At 64.0% G+C, this 13,787-nt stretch overlaps 1 protein-coding gene across 2 annotated transcripts in view; it reads right to left on the bottom strand.

Annotated features, from left to right (window-relative positions):
* Window positions 1-2,483, bottom strand: part of GRAMD4 (GRAM domain containing 4) — a 36,672-nt gene extending 34,189 nt beyond the window's left edge. Inside the window, exon 1 of one of the 2 annotated variants that reach the window (XM_068970420.1) lies at window positions 2,307-2,483. In XM_068970420.1, the coding sequence (XP_068826521.1) occupies window positions 2,307-2,468 (162 nt within the window). In that variant the 5' untranslated portion in view covers window positions 2,469-2,483. Of the gene's footprint in view, window positions 1-111; window positions 134-2,306 lie in introns of those variants that run through there. The other variant, XM_068970418.1, reaches the window with a different exon arrangement.
* Between the last annotated feature and the right edge of the window lie 11,304 nt (window positions 2,484-13,787).

Raw genomic sequence — 13,787 nt, 5'->3', positions numbered from 1 at the left:
TAGGGGAGGAAGGGGACACGCAGCCTGGACAGGGTCCGTGACCGGCTCCCGCACGCTTTCATCTCACCCGGGGCCACAGCCCAGGAGGGAGAAGCAGACGCTGAGGCTCACCCGGGGCTGCCCTGTCCCGGCCCCTGACCTCCTGGACTGTCAGCTGCTCTGGCTACCGCAGCACGAGCTCCCAGGCCGCAGGGGCCAGGCCGGCTTCATCTGCCCGCCCCGTGGGCCTGGCAGGGGTGGGCACAGAAGGGCTGGGCAGCAGGCGAAAGGCAGGGCCCCTCTCCGCCCTGCTCACCCACTCACTTGCAGACGACCATGCCCCTCCCCTGCCCATCCCTGGCCTTGGCGGACAAGATGGTGGCCCCAGGGTGGAGGGCAGAGGCCGGCCTGGGAAGGTGGTCCTACACGGATCCGGATGCCGGGCTCACCATGTCAGCAACATCCCCACCGAGGCGGGCAGGGTGGCCCCTGGCGCGTGAGCCCGCGTCCTCAGAGAGCTGAAACGCGGGTCGGTCTCCGAGCGGTTGGAACTTAGCCCATCTGGAACTTGTCCCAGAGCTTTCAGATCCCTTCAGGGGCCCCCGGGTCTGAGGGAGGCTGGAATCACACAGCTGTCGCCGGCTTAGAGCCGAGGCCCCTCAGGGGACAGCAGAGGTCATGGGGGACAGCAGAGGTCACGGGGCGCGCCCGCGGGAGGTGCTGGTCATCTCCACCAGGACGACACATGACCTGCCCACATGGCAGCGGTGGCACAGGCTGTGTGGGCATGAGGCTCGCGGGAGTGACCCAGGGCCCCAGGGCAGAGGTGACGAGGACAGGCTGTGTGGGCATGAGGCTCACGGGAGTGACCCAGGGCCCCGGGGCAGAGGTGACGAGGACAGGCTGTGTGGGCATGAGGCTCGCGGGAGTGACCCAGGGCCCCGGGGCAGAGGTGACGAGGACAGGCTGTGTGGACATGAGGCTCGCGGGAGTGACCCAGGGCCCCGGGGCAGAGGTGATGAGGACAGCATGGCCCGCTGTGGGATGCTGGCCCGCCCCCCGCTGAGAAAGAGCGAGAGCGAGCCCTTCGGGACTGGGGAGGTGGGCTGGAGAGTCATTGTACTCACAGCCCCGGGCTCACCCGGCACCGCCACAGGGGGCGCCCTCTTCCCAGGACAGGCCTGTGACCCCCATGGCGTCCCACCTGGTAGATGCTGCCAGCCTACCAGGAGACACAGCAAGTGAGGCCCCAGCCCACCCCCGACCTGGGGGCGGGGGGAAAGCTGTCCACTCTGCAGGGAACAGAGGCCATGCCCAGGCAGGGCGCAGCCCTCGGGGCTCCACAGCTCCAGCCCGCCTGATCAGATGCCGGCTCTTAGAGGAGGCAGTGCCGATAAATTATTCACTGCCACCATAAGCAAGCAAGCCGTCCCTGTTCTATTACGAAGCATTAATAATACACAGGGCCAGGCAAGTGGGCACTCACAGCCACGCCTGCAAGGAAAGCCTAGCTCAGGTGCTCAGGGAGGGACAGCGGGGCCACCAGCCCTGGGGTCCATGCGGGCGGGGTCACCCACAGCTAGCGGGGCAGGGGGCTTCTGGGCTTCTGGGCTTCTTCCCTGACGATGGGGAGATGCAGGCAGCTGTCCCCACAGCGGGGAGCCAGCCGTCACCCCTGGCCGGGAGGGGGCTGGGGGAGCCTGCCCCACCAGCTGCCTGCCCACTGACCAAACAGAAGCTTCCAGAAGTCACCAGGGCCTGCTCACACCAGAGCTGCCCAGCCCCACTGAGGAGATTTGCTAGCCACGGAGAGGGCGTCCACGACCAGCCCACAGGGGCCACTGGCCCAGCTGGGCTCCCGAGGCCCAGCCTGGGCTCGGCCAGCTGCCAGGGCAGTGACACGCACCCTGGGATGGCCAGGTGCCCGAAGGTGCTGCCCTCGGGCTGGGCCAACGGCTCCCAGACATCGCCCTGTGAGCCCCTACGTCAGACTCCCGGGCGTCAGACTCCCGGGGGTCAGGCTGGGGCCCTGGCATCACTTCTGCATGAAAAGTTTCCCAATCACCCAAAAAACCAAGGAAGGAAAAGAAATCCCGCTGCCAGACAAACTACCCTCAATCTGATCACAAGCCCCCACCAGGGAGGCTGGGGGTGGTGGGGAGAGATGGGGAGCAGCCTTGTCTGTGTCTGACCAGCCGGGAAGGTCACGGTCTACCCAAGGCCACGCTCAGCTTGGCACCTGAGGATGGGGACAGTGCCAGCGTCCCAGCGAGGGGCCCAGAGACCTGGGCCATGCGGCCGGGGTCGGGGGGATACTCGGTACTCACAGGGTCCCTGAGCTCCTCGCTGTCCCGGGGTGAGGTCCGAGGGATCTTCAGGGGAATCTCGTCTCCGCATTCAGTGTCCGAGGCATTCGGAGACTCGGCTAGATCGAGGAAGTCATCTCTCTTGTGACCTCTGAACCTGATTTTGTCCAGCTTCCTTAGCATGTTCAGCACTGAGCCTCTCTGCTTCACCTTAACATGACGCTCGGGGTCCCTGCAGGACAGCAGGGGGGGCAAGGTCACACAGTCAGTCACCGGCCGACCGCCTGCCGACACACTGTCCCCTAGACAGCTCCAGGCCCCAGCCTAGGGCCACCACCCGGCCCTGCCCTCGGGGAGCAGCCAGGCCTGCTACTCAGGGACCCACAGACCCGCGAGGCTGGGGCCTCGGTCAGCCCCACCCAGCTGGGCTGGTCACTGAGCTCAGACCCCTGTCACTGAGCCCTCTGCACCCCACAGGGGAGAAGGGAGCTCTGTCTCTCAGTGGGACCCAGCACCAAGAGGAGGCAGCCTGGAGCTGCAGGGGAGCCGCTGACCCCGTTGGGGTGGGGGCACTGCGGGAAGAAGGGCGGAGGGCTGACCCTCCTGAGCTCCCACAACCCGTCAGGAAGCACAGCCACACGCATGCCTGGGACAGCCGCTAGAACGCTGGGGCTCTGGGTGTCAGAGTCCCTCTGACCCCTGACCCTTGCTACGCCTGGCCCCTCTCCCAGGCACACAGCCAGGCTGCCCCATTGGCCCAAAACCCCTTCCTACCCGCCTGGGTGCCCTGACTCAGCTCAGGAAGAGCTCAGCCTCGCTGGGTCCCAGAGGTCTTCCCAGCACAGCCCAGCTGCGGGTACAGAACCCCCCCAGCTTGGAGCGAGGGCGGCAAAGGCCGGCTGTGGGGTCATGCTGGGTGGAGGGGGAGGGGGTGATGCGTGCTGGCATGGAGGAGACGTGTATGTCAAGCGGGCAGGCACACCAGGAACGGATATGCAGTGGGGCACCAGCTCCCCACATCTCTGACCCAACCCCAGGAAAGCCCAGGGGTGGGGTGTAGGCAGCCTTCTGCATGCCCAGCCAACCTCACACTGAAGTCCACGGCCCCAGCCCCCATCACACAGCTTCTTGGCCCCCAAGGTCTGCAAGAGGCCCCGGTTCCCCATGGGGCAGGGGCTCTGAATACGCCCAGGCTCAAGCCCTCCACTTCCCACGGTTCTGAGCCCCACCTTCCACCTCTGAAACAGAATGAACACCGATGGGAATGAGAACCAATCCAGCCAGACGATCCCAAGAACTCAAGATGACGCCCGGGCACCAGCACTCAGTCTGGACCCAACAAACAGCTCGGCGATTTCCTGCAGGGTGGGCAGGAAGCAGAGGAGCAGGGTGGGATCCACCCCAAACTGCCCCAGTGGGGACAGTCCACGCAGAACCACAACGGCAGGGAGAAGCCCTTCCTGTTTTGGACGGTGTGGGCTTGGAGCCGTTAGACCTCGGTAAAGCACCGCCCAGGGTGCCGGGCTGCAGCCCTGCGTGCCTGCCCCACCCTCCAAGGGCCGCCCCCGGCATCATCGCTCAAAATGACAAAGCCTATGAGCAGTGGGCGCCCACGAGAGCCAGGTCAGAACGAGCTGGGGCCAGCTCTGGTCTCCACAGACAGCTGAGGCCGTGCCCGTCGGGGGCGGGGCTGGAGGTGCTCCTGGGACAGGGGCTTCTCAGGCTCTGGAACCCTGAGCTCCCAGCGCTCTGGAACCCTGAGCTGGCCCGGTGTGGCCCGATCCAGCAGGATGGGAGCAGGGGACCAGCCATCCGGGAAGCTATCCCATGAAGGAGCTGTGAACTCCAGATGAACTAAAAGGTTAAGTAAACTTAGAAAAAAAAGAGAGAGACATGTTCCTAAAGAGGGGAAGTGATGGTCTACATTAAGAGACTGGGGGAAAAAAAAATCAAAGTTAAAAAAAAAACCTCAGTCAACCAGACAGAAGCAAGCTGACGTTTGTTTAAAAAGCGCAGTGAAACAGGAGACGCGTGGAGCAGAGCGGGTATGTGTGAACTCGTATCTGCTGGGAGACAACTTGCACGAACTGGTAAAGACTGGAGGACCTCGGTGCACAGACGTGCAAACCCCCCCCACGCCGAGCAGAGGAGGAATCTCCACAACAGGGGTCACCCAGTACCCGTGCAGAAACCTCTAACTTCACCAGGAAGGAAACAAGGCCAGCGATGTGGCCGAGGCCGCAGGAAGCAGGAACACCAATGCCCTGGGGACCAGCGGGTCCCCGTCTGGAGATGCGTCCCGGGACAGATCTGGCACGGGGCGCGTGTCTGGGTGCACCTCGGCCAGCTGGGAGCTCAGGCGCCACGAGGGGCGCACAGACATCCCCAGGAGCCTCAGAGTGGTGACCTATGCTGCTGCCCGAGGTGACCGTCACGGACAATAGGCGTCTGCACCCCCACAAATGACACGGGACCCTGGGTGGAGCTCCTGAGAGGCTGCAAAACTTCTCCCCACAGGCCCTGTCCAACTGCTTTTCTAACTTGAAAAATAAGAGCAAACGGGATGGGAAGCGCCGCCAGGTAAAACCTCCTTTTTTTCCATTTTCAAAGAGACCCAGGGGGACCCCCCCTCGCCCAGTACCGGAAAGAAGCAGGGCAGACGGCGGGTGGGGGAGTGGTCCCCGCAGCCAAGCCCCCCTCCTTGCCGGTGGTCGGGAGTCCTGGGACTTCCCACCCCGCAGGCCGGGCCATCTTCCCTCCTGACTCAGCAAGCAAATGAGGAGGCCACCCGGGGAGGGGGACAGGGCGCCGAGGGTCCGCCCCGCCACCACCAGGACGCCACTCACAGGCGCCCAGCCCACATGCCCCCCCACCCCACCCAGCAGGGCCTCTCCTTGCAGGGCCAGCTCACCCCAACCTGCTCACATCGCCCTCAGGGAAGGCAGGGGTCCCCACCGCCCCGCCTCTAGGCCCCTGCGTTCACACAGCTGCTGGATCAAGATCTGGGGCCAGGACGCCTGCCCACCCCCACAAGGCGGGTCCAGGCTGGGAGGGGCGCTCAGGGCTGAGGGGTAGCCCACCCCACCCCAGGACCTCCTCACCTCAGTCCTCCCCAGCTCTGACATGATGGCAGGAGGCTGGCACGGCCGTAGGCCACGGCCAGGGAGAGGGGAGCCGGAGCCAGCCAGGCACGAAGCGGGACCCAGAGCAAGGCTTCCCCACAAAGCCAGCGTCACTGACGCCGTCTCCGCAAACCGCCCCGCTCCTTCCTGCCACGCGTCCCACCCCGCCCCAGCCCCCCAGCCTCCCCCTGATGCATCAGCCCCCGTTCCCCGCACACCCACCCCGCACTCCCCAGGGCCCGTGGGGGAGGAAGCCTGTGTTCATAGACAGGCCCTCCGGGTACCCACAGGCCCCCGGCCAGCTGTCCGCATGCCCGGCCTTCTCGGCACAGCCGCCCTCAGACCAGGACGTGGCGCCCCGGCCCCTGAGGGTCCTGGAGAGGAGCCCCCTCGTACCTCCACACAGAAGCAGACGCTCGGAGCTGCGACACCTGCCAGGCCCTGCAGCCGCGACGGGGAGACACGGGGCGACAGGGCAAGGGGGTGCCTGGCGCTGGGGCCCGGCCGCCGCCCCCTGCTCGGGGCGGTGCCCACTGCGCTGCGGGGCCTCGGGACGCCGGAGCGAGGCCAGCGCTGGCCCCGGGACACAAAGCACGCTGCTCTGGAAACGCGCTGAATGGCTCCTGGACACACAAAGGCCGCACTGTCTGTGGAACACTGGACTTGGAAACCACAAAGGACGTTAGTTCCCCCACCAGCCCGAGACTCAGAAAAAAGTGGTTCCCAGCCCCACGTGTGCCGCGTCCCAGGCCCCAGCCATGCTCCTTGCCGCCCCGGCCACACTCAGACAGCCCGCTCGGCCTGGGCCTGGCGTCACCCTCCAGTCACCTGGCAGCTCTTCCGCTGACCCCAGGATAAACGACGTCTGTTTCCCCAAATGCAGCAACCCTTGTCCTAAACCGTATTCCCGGGGAGTCACAGATGTTGAACGAGGCCAGCCCCAGCCAATCGGCCGGCCCTCTGCCAGGACTCCATCCTCCAGGAAGGCGCCCCAGAGGCCCACAGCCCTGCAAGACGAGCCCCCGGGACCCCAACCTGCATGCAGCTCCAGCCAGCCCGGGGGCCCCATGCTGGGTGATCCTCGGAGCAGTCTGGATGCCCGCGATCCGGGAGGCATGGTGACCACACCCCCAACCCATGCAGAGCTCGACGCTGACTCCCACCGAGGGCCCATGGGTTCCCCCAACCTCGAGGCCGGCAGAGCAGCCACCCCCCCTCACTCAGATACACGCCTCCATCGACAGGGCCCCAAACACTCAGATGCTCAGCTGACTCCCTGCCCACCACCCTCCCATGGCTGGACTCTGGCTGCTGACCTACTGTGTGAGGACGTTCATCGGTAGCGGGAGCCTCCGTGGACCTCCCCTCAATGACACCGGAATACCAGCCGCTCCAGTCAAACCCGGAAGAAGCTCCTGACCACCGTGACCGTGGCCACCTACAGTGAGCCCAGCCCCCCCAAGCCAGGGCTCCCCACCTGCAAGCTGGGGGCCCCCACCTCCAACCCGGGAGATCATCTCTTAAGACAGGGCCTCCCACCTCTAAGCCAGAGGCCCCCACCTCCAAGCTGGGGACCCCCACCTCCAAGCCAGGGCCCCCCAAGCCAGGGTCCCATCTCCAATCTGGAGGCCCCCACCTCCAAGACAGGGGCTCCCAAGCCAGGGTCCCATCTCCAAGCTGGAGGCCCTCATCTCCAAGCTGGGGGCCCCCCAAGCCGGGGTCACATCTCCAAGCTGGATGCCCTCATCTCCAAGCCGGGGGCCCCTCAAGCTGGGGTCCCATCTCCAATCTGGGGGGCCTCATCTCCAGGCTGGGGGCCCCCCAAGCCGGGGTCCCATCTCCAATCTGGAGGCCCTCATCTCCAGGCCGGGTCCCCCCAGGCCGGGGTCCCATCTCCAATCTGGGGGGCCTCACCTCCAGGCCGGGCACCCCCCAAGCCGGGGTCCCATCTCCAATCTGAAGGCCCTCATCTCCAGGCAGGGGGCCCCCCCAAGCCGGGGTCCCATCTCCAATCTGGAGGCCCTCATCTCCAGGCCGGGGCCCCCCAAGCCGGGGTCCCATCTCCAATCTGGGGGCCTCATCTCCAGGCCGGGCCCCCCCGAAGCCGGGGTCCCATCTCCAATCTGGGGGCCTCATCTCCAGGCCGGGCCCCCCCCAAGCTGGGGTCCCATCTCCAATCTGGGGGGCCTCATCTGCAGGCAGGGCCCCCCCAAAGCCAGGGTCCCATCACCAATCTGGGGGGCCTCATCTCCAGGCAGGGGCCCCCCCCAAGCCGGGGTCCCATCTCCAATCTGAAGGCCCTCATCTCCAGGCTGGGGCCCCCCCAAGCCGGGGTCCCATCTCCAATCTGGGGGGCCTCATCTCCCGGCAGGGCCCCCCCCAAGCCGGGGTCCCATCTCCAATCTGGGGGGCCTCATCTCCAGGCCGGACCCCCCCCAAGCCGGGGTCCCATCTCCAATCTGGGGGGCCTCATCTGCAGGCAGGGCCCCCCCCAAGCTGGGGTCCCATCTCCAATATGGGGGGCCTCATCTCCAGGCCGGGCCCCCCCCAAGCTGGGGTCCCATCTCCAATCTGGGGGGCCTCATCTGCAGGCAGGGCCCCCCCCAAGCCGGGGTCCCATCTCCAATCTGGGGGGCCTCATCTCCAGGCCAGGGGCCCCCCAAGCCGGGGTCCCATCTCCAATCTGGGGGGCCTCATCTCCAGGCCGGGCCCCCCCCAAGCCGAGGTCCCATCTCCAATCTGGGGGGCCTCATCTCCAGGCCGGGCCCCCCCCAAGCCGGGGTCCCATCTCCAATCTGGGGGGCCTCATCTCCAGGCTGGGCCCCCCCCAAGCCGGGGTCCCATCTCCAATCTGGGGGGCCTCATCTCCAGGCCGGGCCCCCCCCAAGCCGTGGTCCCATCTCCAATCTGGGGGGCCTCATCTCCAGGCCGGGGGCCCTCCCAAGCTGGGGTCCCATCTCCACTCTGGGGTGCCTCATCTGCAGGCCGGGGCCCCCCCACCACAGCCCCACAGCTGTGTTCCTCCCCACCCTCCCCGGAGCTGGGTCCGGCCCACACACCAACACAGTCTGCAGCAACTCGCTGAGACCCCTCCTGGGGCTCCGCCTGCTCCCCAACACGGGACTTCAGCCCTGCTGACCCCTCGGAGGTCCTCTGAGCGCCACACTGGTTACCGCGGGGCCCAGCACTTCTCTGTCTAGCGCGTCCCCGTACTGGCTCCTTCTGCTCCAAGAACGTCCCCCCACCCCAAATTCCGCCTGCCTGTCTGGTCCAGGCTAGCTCCCTGGTTTAGGATTTGTCCCCCAGCCCCAGTGGTTAGAACACATGCCCGAGGGCAGGTCCCATAGGCGCCAGGTCCGTGCCAGGCTGGCCGTTCAGTGAGGGGGGAATGGGGCCCCCACGACTGGGTCCTGGGTGCCAGGGGGGTCAGGCCTACCCGCTCGGAGCCGCCCAGCCACAGGGGACTCACAGCAAGACCGTGGACTCTGCCCTCGAGGCTGGGGAATCACGCGCTCCCGAAATCCGGGAACACTTAGAGCGCTTAAGTCCAAGGTTTCAACAGCCTGGGAGGTTCTCCAGGAGGAGGTGGAATTCTTCAGCGGCTTTTCCTCCTACACAGTCGGGCCAGAGCTCCCCACGCCAGGAGCGGAGTGTTGTGCACTGTAACAGGAGAGCTGCCTGGGTCCTGCTGGCCCTGTGACCTCACCGGGGCCACAGGGGCCCGGGAGAGCCAGGCGGGAAGAGCAGGAAGGCTGGGGGTTGGTTCAGGGTGAGCTGCTTACTCCCTCCTCCGTGAGCTGGGACCATGCAGGCCCTAGCGACACGCCCGCCCCCAGGACCTCTGGGCGTAGACGCACAAACGTTCTCAGCTCGGTGACTAAAGTGTGTGCTGCACGTTTACAAGCAGTAATGAGATGTTCAACACTCTTCACTGGGAACTCCGTAAAAACAAGCGACGCCCAGGGGACGGGTTCACCGATTCTTGCTGAAATCCACCCCGGCCCAGTCAACCAGGACCGCGACCAACCAACAAGTGTGGTTCCAGCATGAACGCCAGTTGCTGGACATGCTTGTCTATGTTCACAGGACAAACCGAGGTGGGAAGGGAGGCCACGCATTAGAAGCCGACTCGCTGGTCCAGGACGCGAGAGACATCCTCGCGGAAGCAAGCGGTCACTTTCCAACGGGAGGGGCCTCCTCACTTTCCTGTGGATGCGGATGCCACACCTCAACCTCCACCCACGAACCAGCGTCTCCCCGTTGCCTTCCCAGGTCAGAAGAGTCAACGCAAAGGGAGGCGAGGCCCTGCCGGGGGGCGTGTCCCCATTTCCGCGCTGTGACTGCTTCCCTCGTGGCGTCCTTCAAGCCGCCCCAAAGGGACGGGAGCCAGTGAGCACGTGGTGGGCCGCGCTGCCCGGGGACCACCCAGGCGATTCCCACTGTCCAGACCCCAGAGACACTAACCGCCTCAGGACCACAACCCGGGAGGGAGCACCTCCAACCACTCAACCCCTCTGCTTCCGACATAATTTACCTGAGTTCACACACTCTCATTTCACTAGTGGCCAGCTCACAGAATTCCTGACACCTTCACAGGCAGCCTTCTGCAGGCCCACGTGAGCGGCTCCAACACACCGCCGCCCTGACCCTCCATCATCTCGAGCTGTTGTGGCCACGGAGGATCAGGGCTCAGGGAACATGGTGCCCCCACAGGCCCTCTTGCTTCCCTGGCACAGCTCAGGGGCAGAGGTCAAACGGAGAGTCCCTGAGACGACCAAGGGGCTTCCCTGGTGGCTCAATGGGTAAAGATTCAGCCTGCAGTGCAGGAGACCCCAGTTTGATTCCTGGGTCTGGAAGATCCACTGGAGAAGGAAAGGCTACCCACTCCAGGATTCTGGCCTGGAAAATTCCATGCACTGTATAGTGCATGGGGAAAGGCCACCCTGGGAAGCAGGACCCAGACCACCTCATTCATATGGGTGAGGTTCCCAAAAGAACACACCAGACCCAAGCCTCTGGAGGGGACCCCCAATCGCAGGGCCACTGGCAGGGAGGCTGGGTGGGCACACTGTCCTCACGCCCTGCTCATCACCTTCCCAGCCCCCTTGGGTCCCCGGGGCCGACGGGTAACACTCCAGTCTTCAACCTTATGCCGTATGAGAGCCCCCAGCCCGTCTGCCTAGGACGGTGAGTGGGCGGGCAGCCCAGCACACTGGCCACACAGCTGTTTAACCCAAACAAAGTGAAGGGGAAAACCTAAAGCTTAGGTTTGTATAAACGTGTGGTGTATAAACACACTCAGCAACAGGAAACACACTCAAGCACTCATTTCTGGGGAAAGCACTCTGCTTCCAAGTCTCCCCACTGCCCTCAGCACCCAGAACAGAGGAGATGCTTCCAGCTGGTAGGAAACACCGTCTGGATTCCCAGTTTCGTCCTGACTTCCTGCCAGCATGGGAGCCCCGCCCCAGGGAGCAGAGAGAGGCTCGGGCCCGCAGCTGTCCACGAACCAGCTCTCCTCCAGAGGCTCCTCGGCCTACAACGCTGCCGGACCGAAGGTGCAAGCCCGGGAAGCCGGGCGGTATGCGTCTCGGGCGTGGCGGCCACAAGCCTCCCATCACAAGCTCTCTCTTTGTGTTGTAGTGCAAAGCAGCTGTGGCTCTAGGCCAAGAAGGCCATCTTTCTCTGTGGCTTTTGTGGGATCTCAGTTCCCCAACCAGGGATTGAACCCAGGCCCCCAGCAGCAAAGGAGCAGAGCCTTAACCACTAGACCGCAAGGGACATCCCCAGTAAGACACCATATAGGAAAGCAGGCGGCGGCGGGCACGCGACCCCCGATGGGGTCATGGCTGGCTGCCCCTGGTCTCCCCGTGATCAGTGCCCAGCAGAACAAGGACTCTCACATGGGTCTCATCACCCACCGGCCCCTAACAGGAGACCAGGCCCTCACTCAGCACCAGGGTTCCCCTGCCAATGGACCCGCCAATCACACACTCGGACGTGAACCTCGCCACCGTCAAATCTCCTTTAGGAAAGGGGTGACGGGGAGGCACCGTCCATGGAGGGACCAGCAGCCTGGACTGCTCCAGGGTCCCCGGGGCCAGGAAGACCCCACCCTCAAGTCGAGAGCCCCTGTCTTCTCCCCTGCCCTGGGCCACGTATCCCACCCGAGCAGAGGGGCCGGCCTGCAGCTCTGAATAACCTGTCACTGGAGGCCCCGTCCACACTCAGGGCCCCCTGCTCTGCAGAAGACAAGCAGTGCGGTGACAACGTGCCCAGGAAAGCAGCAGCCAGCCCTGCCCCCGCCCCGCCTGGACCCAGCACTCTGCAGGGGTCTGCACCGCCCCTCCCCAGGAAGGCCCCCAGCTGCAGAGCCGCTCTGCTCAAGGACGAGGGTCCCACGCGGGCGCCACGTCAGCGGGCAGGCCTGGCACACAGCCTGGCAGAGAATCAGCAAGTGGCAGCGGTGCATTTTAAGGGACATCCTGGCCCCTTTACGTAAACCCACGTGGCCTCTGACAGTCCCCTGGGGACAGGCCCTCGGTGCCTCCAAAGCCCTGGCCTGTGGCCCCTTCTTCCTTTTTGGAGACGAGGCCACAGGTCCTCCCAGAGCCCACCCGGACTCACCCGCATATTGAGCCCTGGGATACTGACAGGCCCAGCGCGGGGCCGCTGAGCACACTGCCACAAAGGGCTTTCGGCATCTGAAACACCGCCCAGCGCGGGGAAGGTGGAACCCACATTTCCTGCTGGGCTGGGCTCCCTTCTCGCCCAGCCCTGGGCAGGGCCTGACGGCACAGGGGCCTGGCTGGCTGCCCTCACCTCACACCATCGCTGTAAAATCCACGTCCAATGACACAGAAAAAAAACCCTCTGAGTCCTTTTCACACCTGCCGCCCAGGTAACCACCCAGCATGGTGGGCGATCCAGCCTTACGCACGATCTCCCAGCTAGGCTGACACACGGCAGGCCGTGCAGAAGGACAGAGCGAGCTGGTCTCAGCCCCTCACAAGTGTGCCGGGTGCAGGGGGCTGCCCAGCATGGCCCCCACCCGGAGCAGGACGTGAAACAGAGAGTGATCAGCAGGCAGTGAAAACCTCACAGAGGCTGGAGCAGAGGCCGTCGGGGGTGACAAGAAGGACCAAGCTGCTGGAGCGTGTAATGAGCACCTACTGTGTACCAGGAGCAGCTGGAACAGGGACACAAACCAGGCAGCTCTGCCAGGGGTCAAGCTACGCCTCGGGCTGTCAGCTCCACGGAGGGGCCGGGGCCGCAGAGGAAGGCCCCCCAGACAGAGCGCCCCCGTTACCCCAGGGTCACAAGCCAGAAGGACTCAGCGGGCATGGGCAGACATGAACGAGGCGCTCAGGTCCATTCGGGGTCACGGTGTGGGGGGCGGGGGAAAGAGTGGCCTGACCCGGCCGGCAGGTGCAGGGCCGGCGGGCGTGGACCAGTGCAGACACACCTGCAGGAGGGTGAGGACCGGGATGACCCAACACCACCCGCCCTTTCCTAGGAGACACCTTTTGGAGAACAGGCACAGAGACGCTCCCCTGTCCCACCTCACTCAATCCTCCCACAGCCTCCAGGCCTGGCGTGGACTGAGAGCTTAACAAACAGTTCAGTTCATTAACTCAGTCCTGTCCGACTCCTTGCGACCCCATGGACTGCAGCCCGCCAGGCCTCCCTGTCCATCACCAACTCCCGGAGTTTACTGAAACTCATGTCCATTGAGTCAACAATGCCATCCAACCATCTCATCCTCTGTTGTCCCCTTCTTCTCCCGCCTTCAATCTTTCACAGCAGCAGGGTCTTTTCCAATGAGTCAGTTCTTCCCATCAGGTGGCCAAAGTATTGGAGTTTCAGCTTCAACATCAGTCATTCCAAAGAATATTCAGGACTGATCTCCTTTAGGATGGACTGGTTGGATCTCCTTGCAGTCCAGGGGACTCTCAGGAGTCTTCTCCAGCACCACAGTTCAAAAGCATCAATTCTTCGGTGCTCAGCTTCCTTTATAGTCCAATTCTCACATCCATATGTGACCACTGGAAAAACCATAGCCTTAACTAGACGGACCTTTGTTAGCAAAGTAATGTCTCTGCTTTTTAATATACTATCTAAGTTGGTCATAACTTTTTCCCCAAGGAGTAAGCGTCTTTTAATTTCATGGCTGTAGTCACCATCTGCAGGGATTTCAGAGCCCAGAAAAAAAAGTCTGACACTGTTTCCACTGTTTCCCCATCTATTTCCCATGAAATGATGGGCCCGGATGCCATGATGTTAGTTTTCTGAATGCTGAGTTTTAAGCCAGCTTTTTCACTCTCCTCCTTCACTTTCACCAGGAGGCTCTGTAGTTCCTCTCTTTCTGCCGAAGGGTGGC

The sequence above is a fragment of the Capricornis sumatraensis genome, chromosome 4 (assembly GCF_032405125.1).
Source record: "Capricornis sumatraensis isolate serow.1 chromosome 4, serow.2, whole genome shotgun sequence".
NCBI classification, from domain to species: Eukaryota; Metazoa; Chordata; class Mammalia; order Artiodactyla; family Bovidae; genus Capricornis; species Capricornis sumatraensis.
Note: the sequence above shows the minus strand (reverse complement) of the source record. Positions and strands in the feature narration are given on the sequence as shown.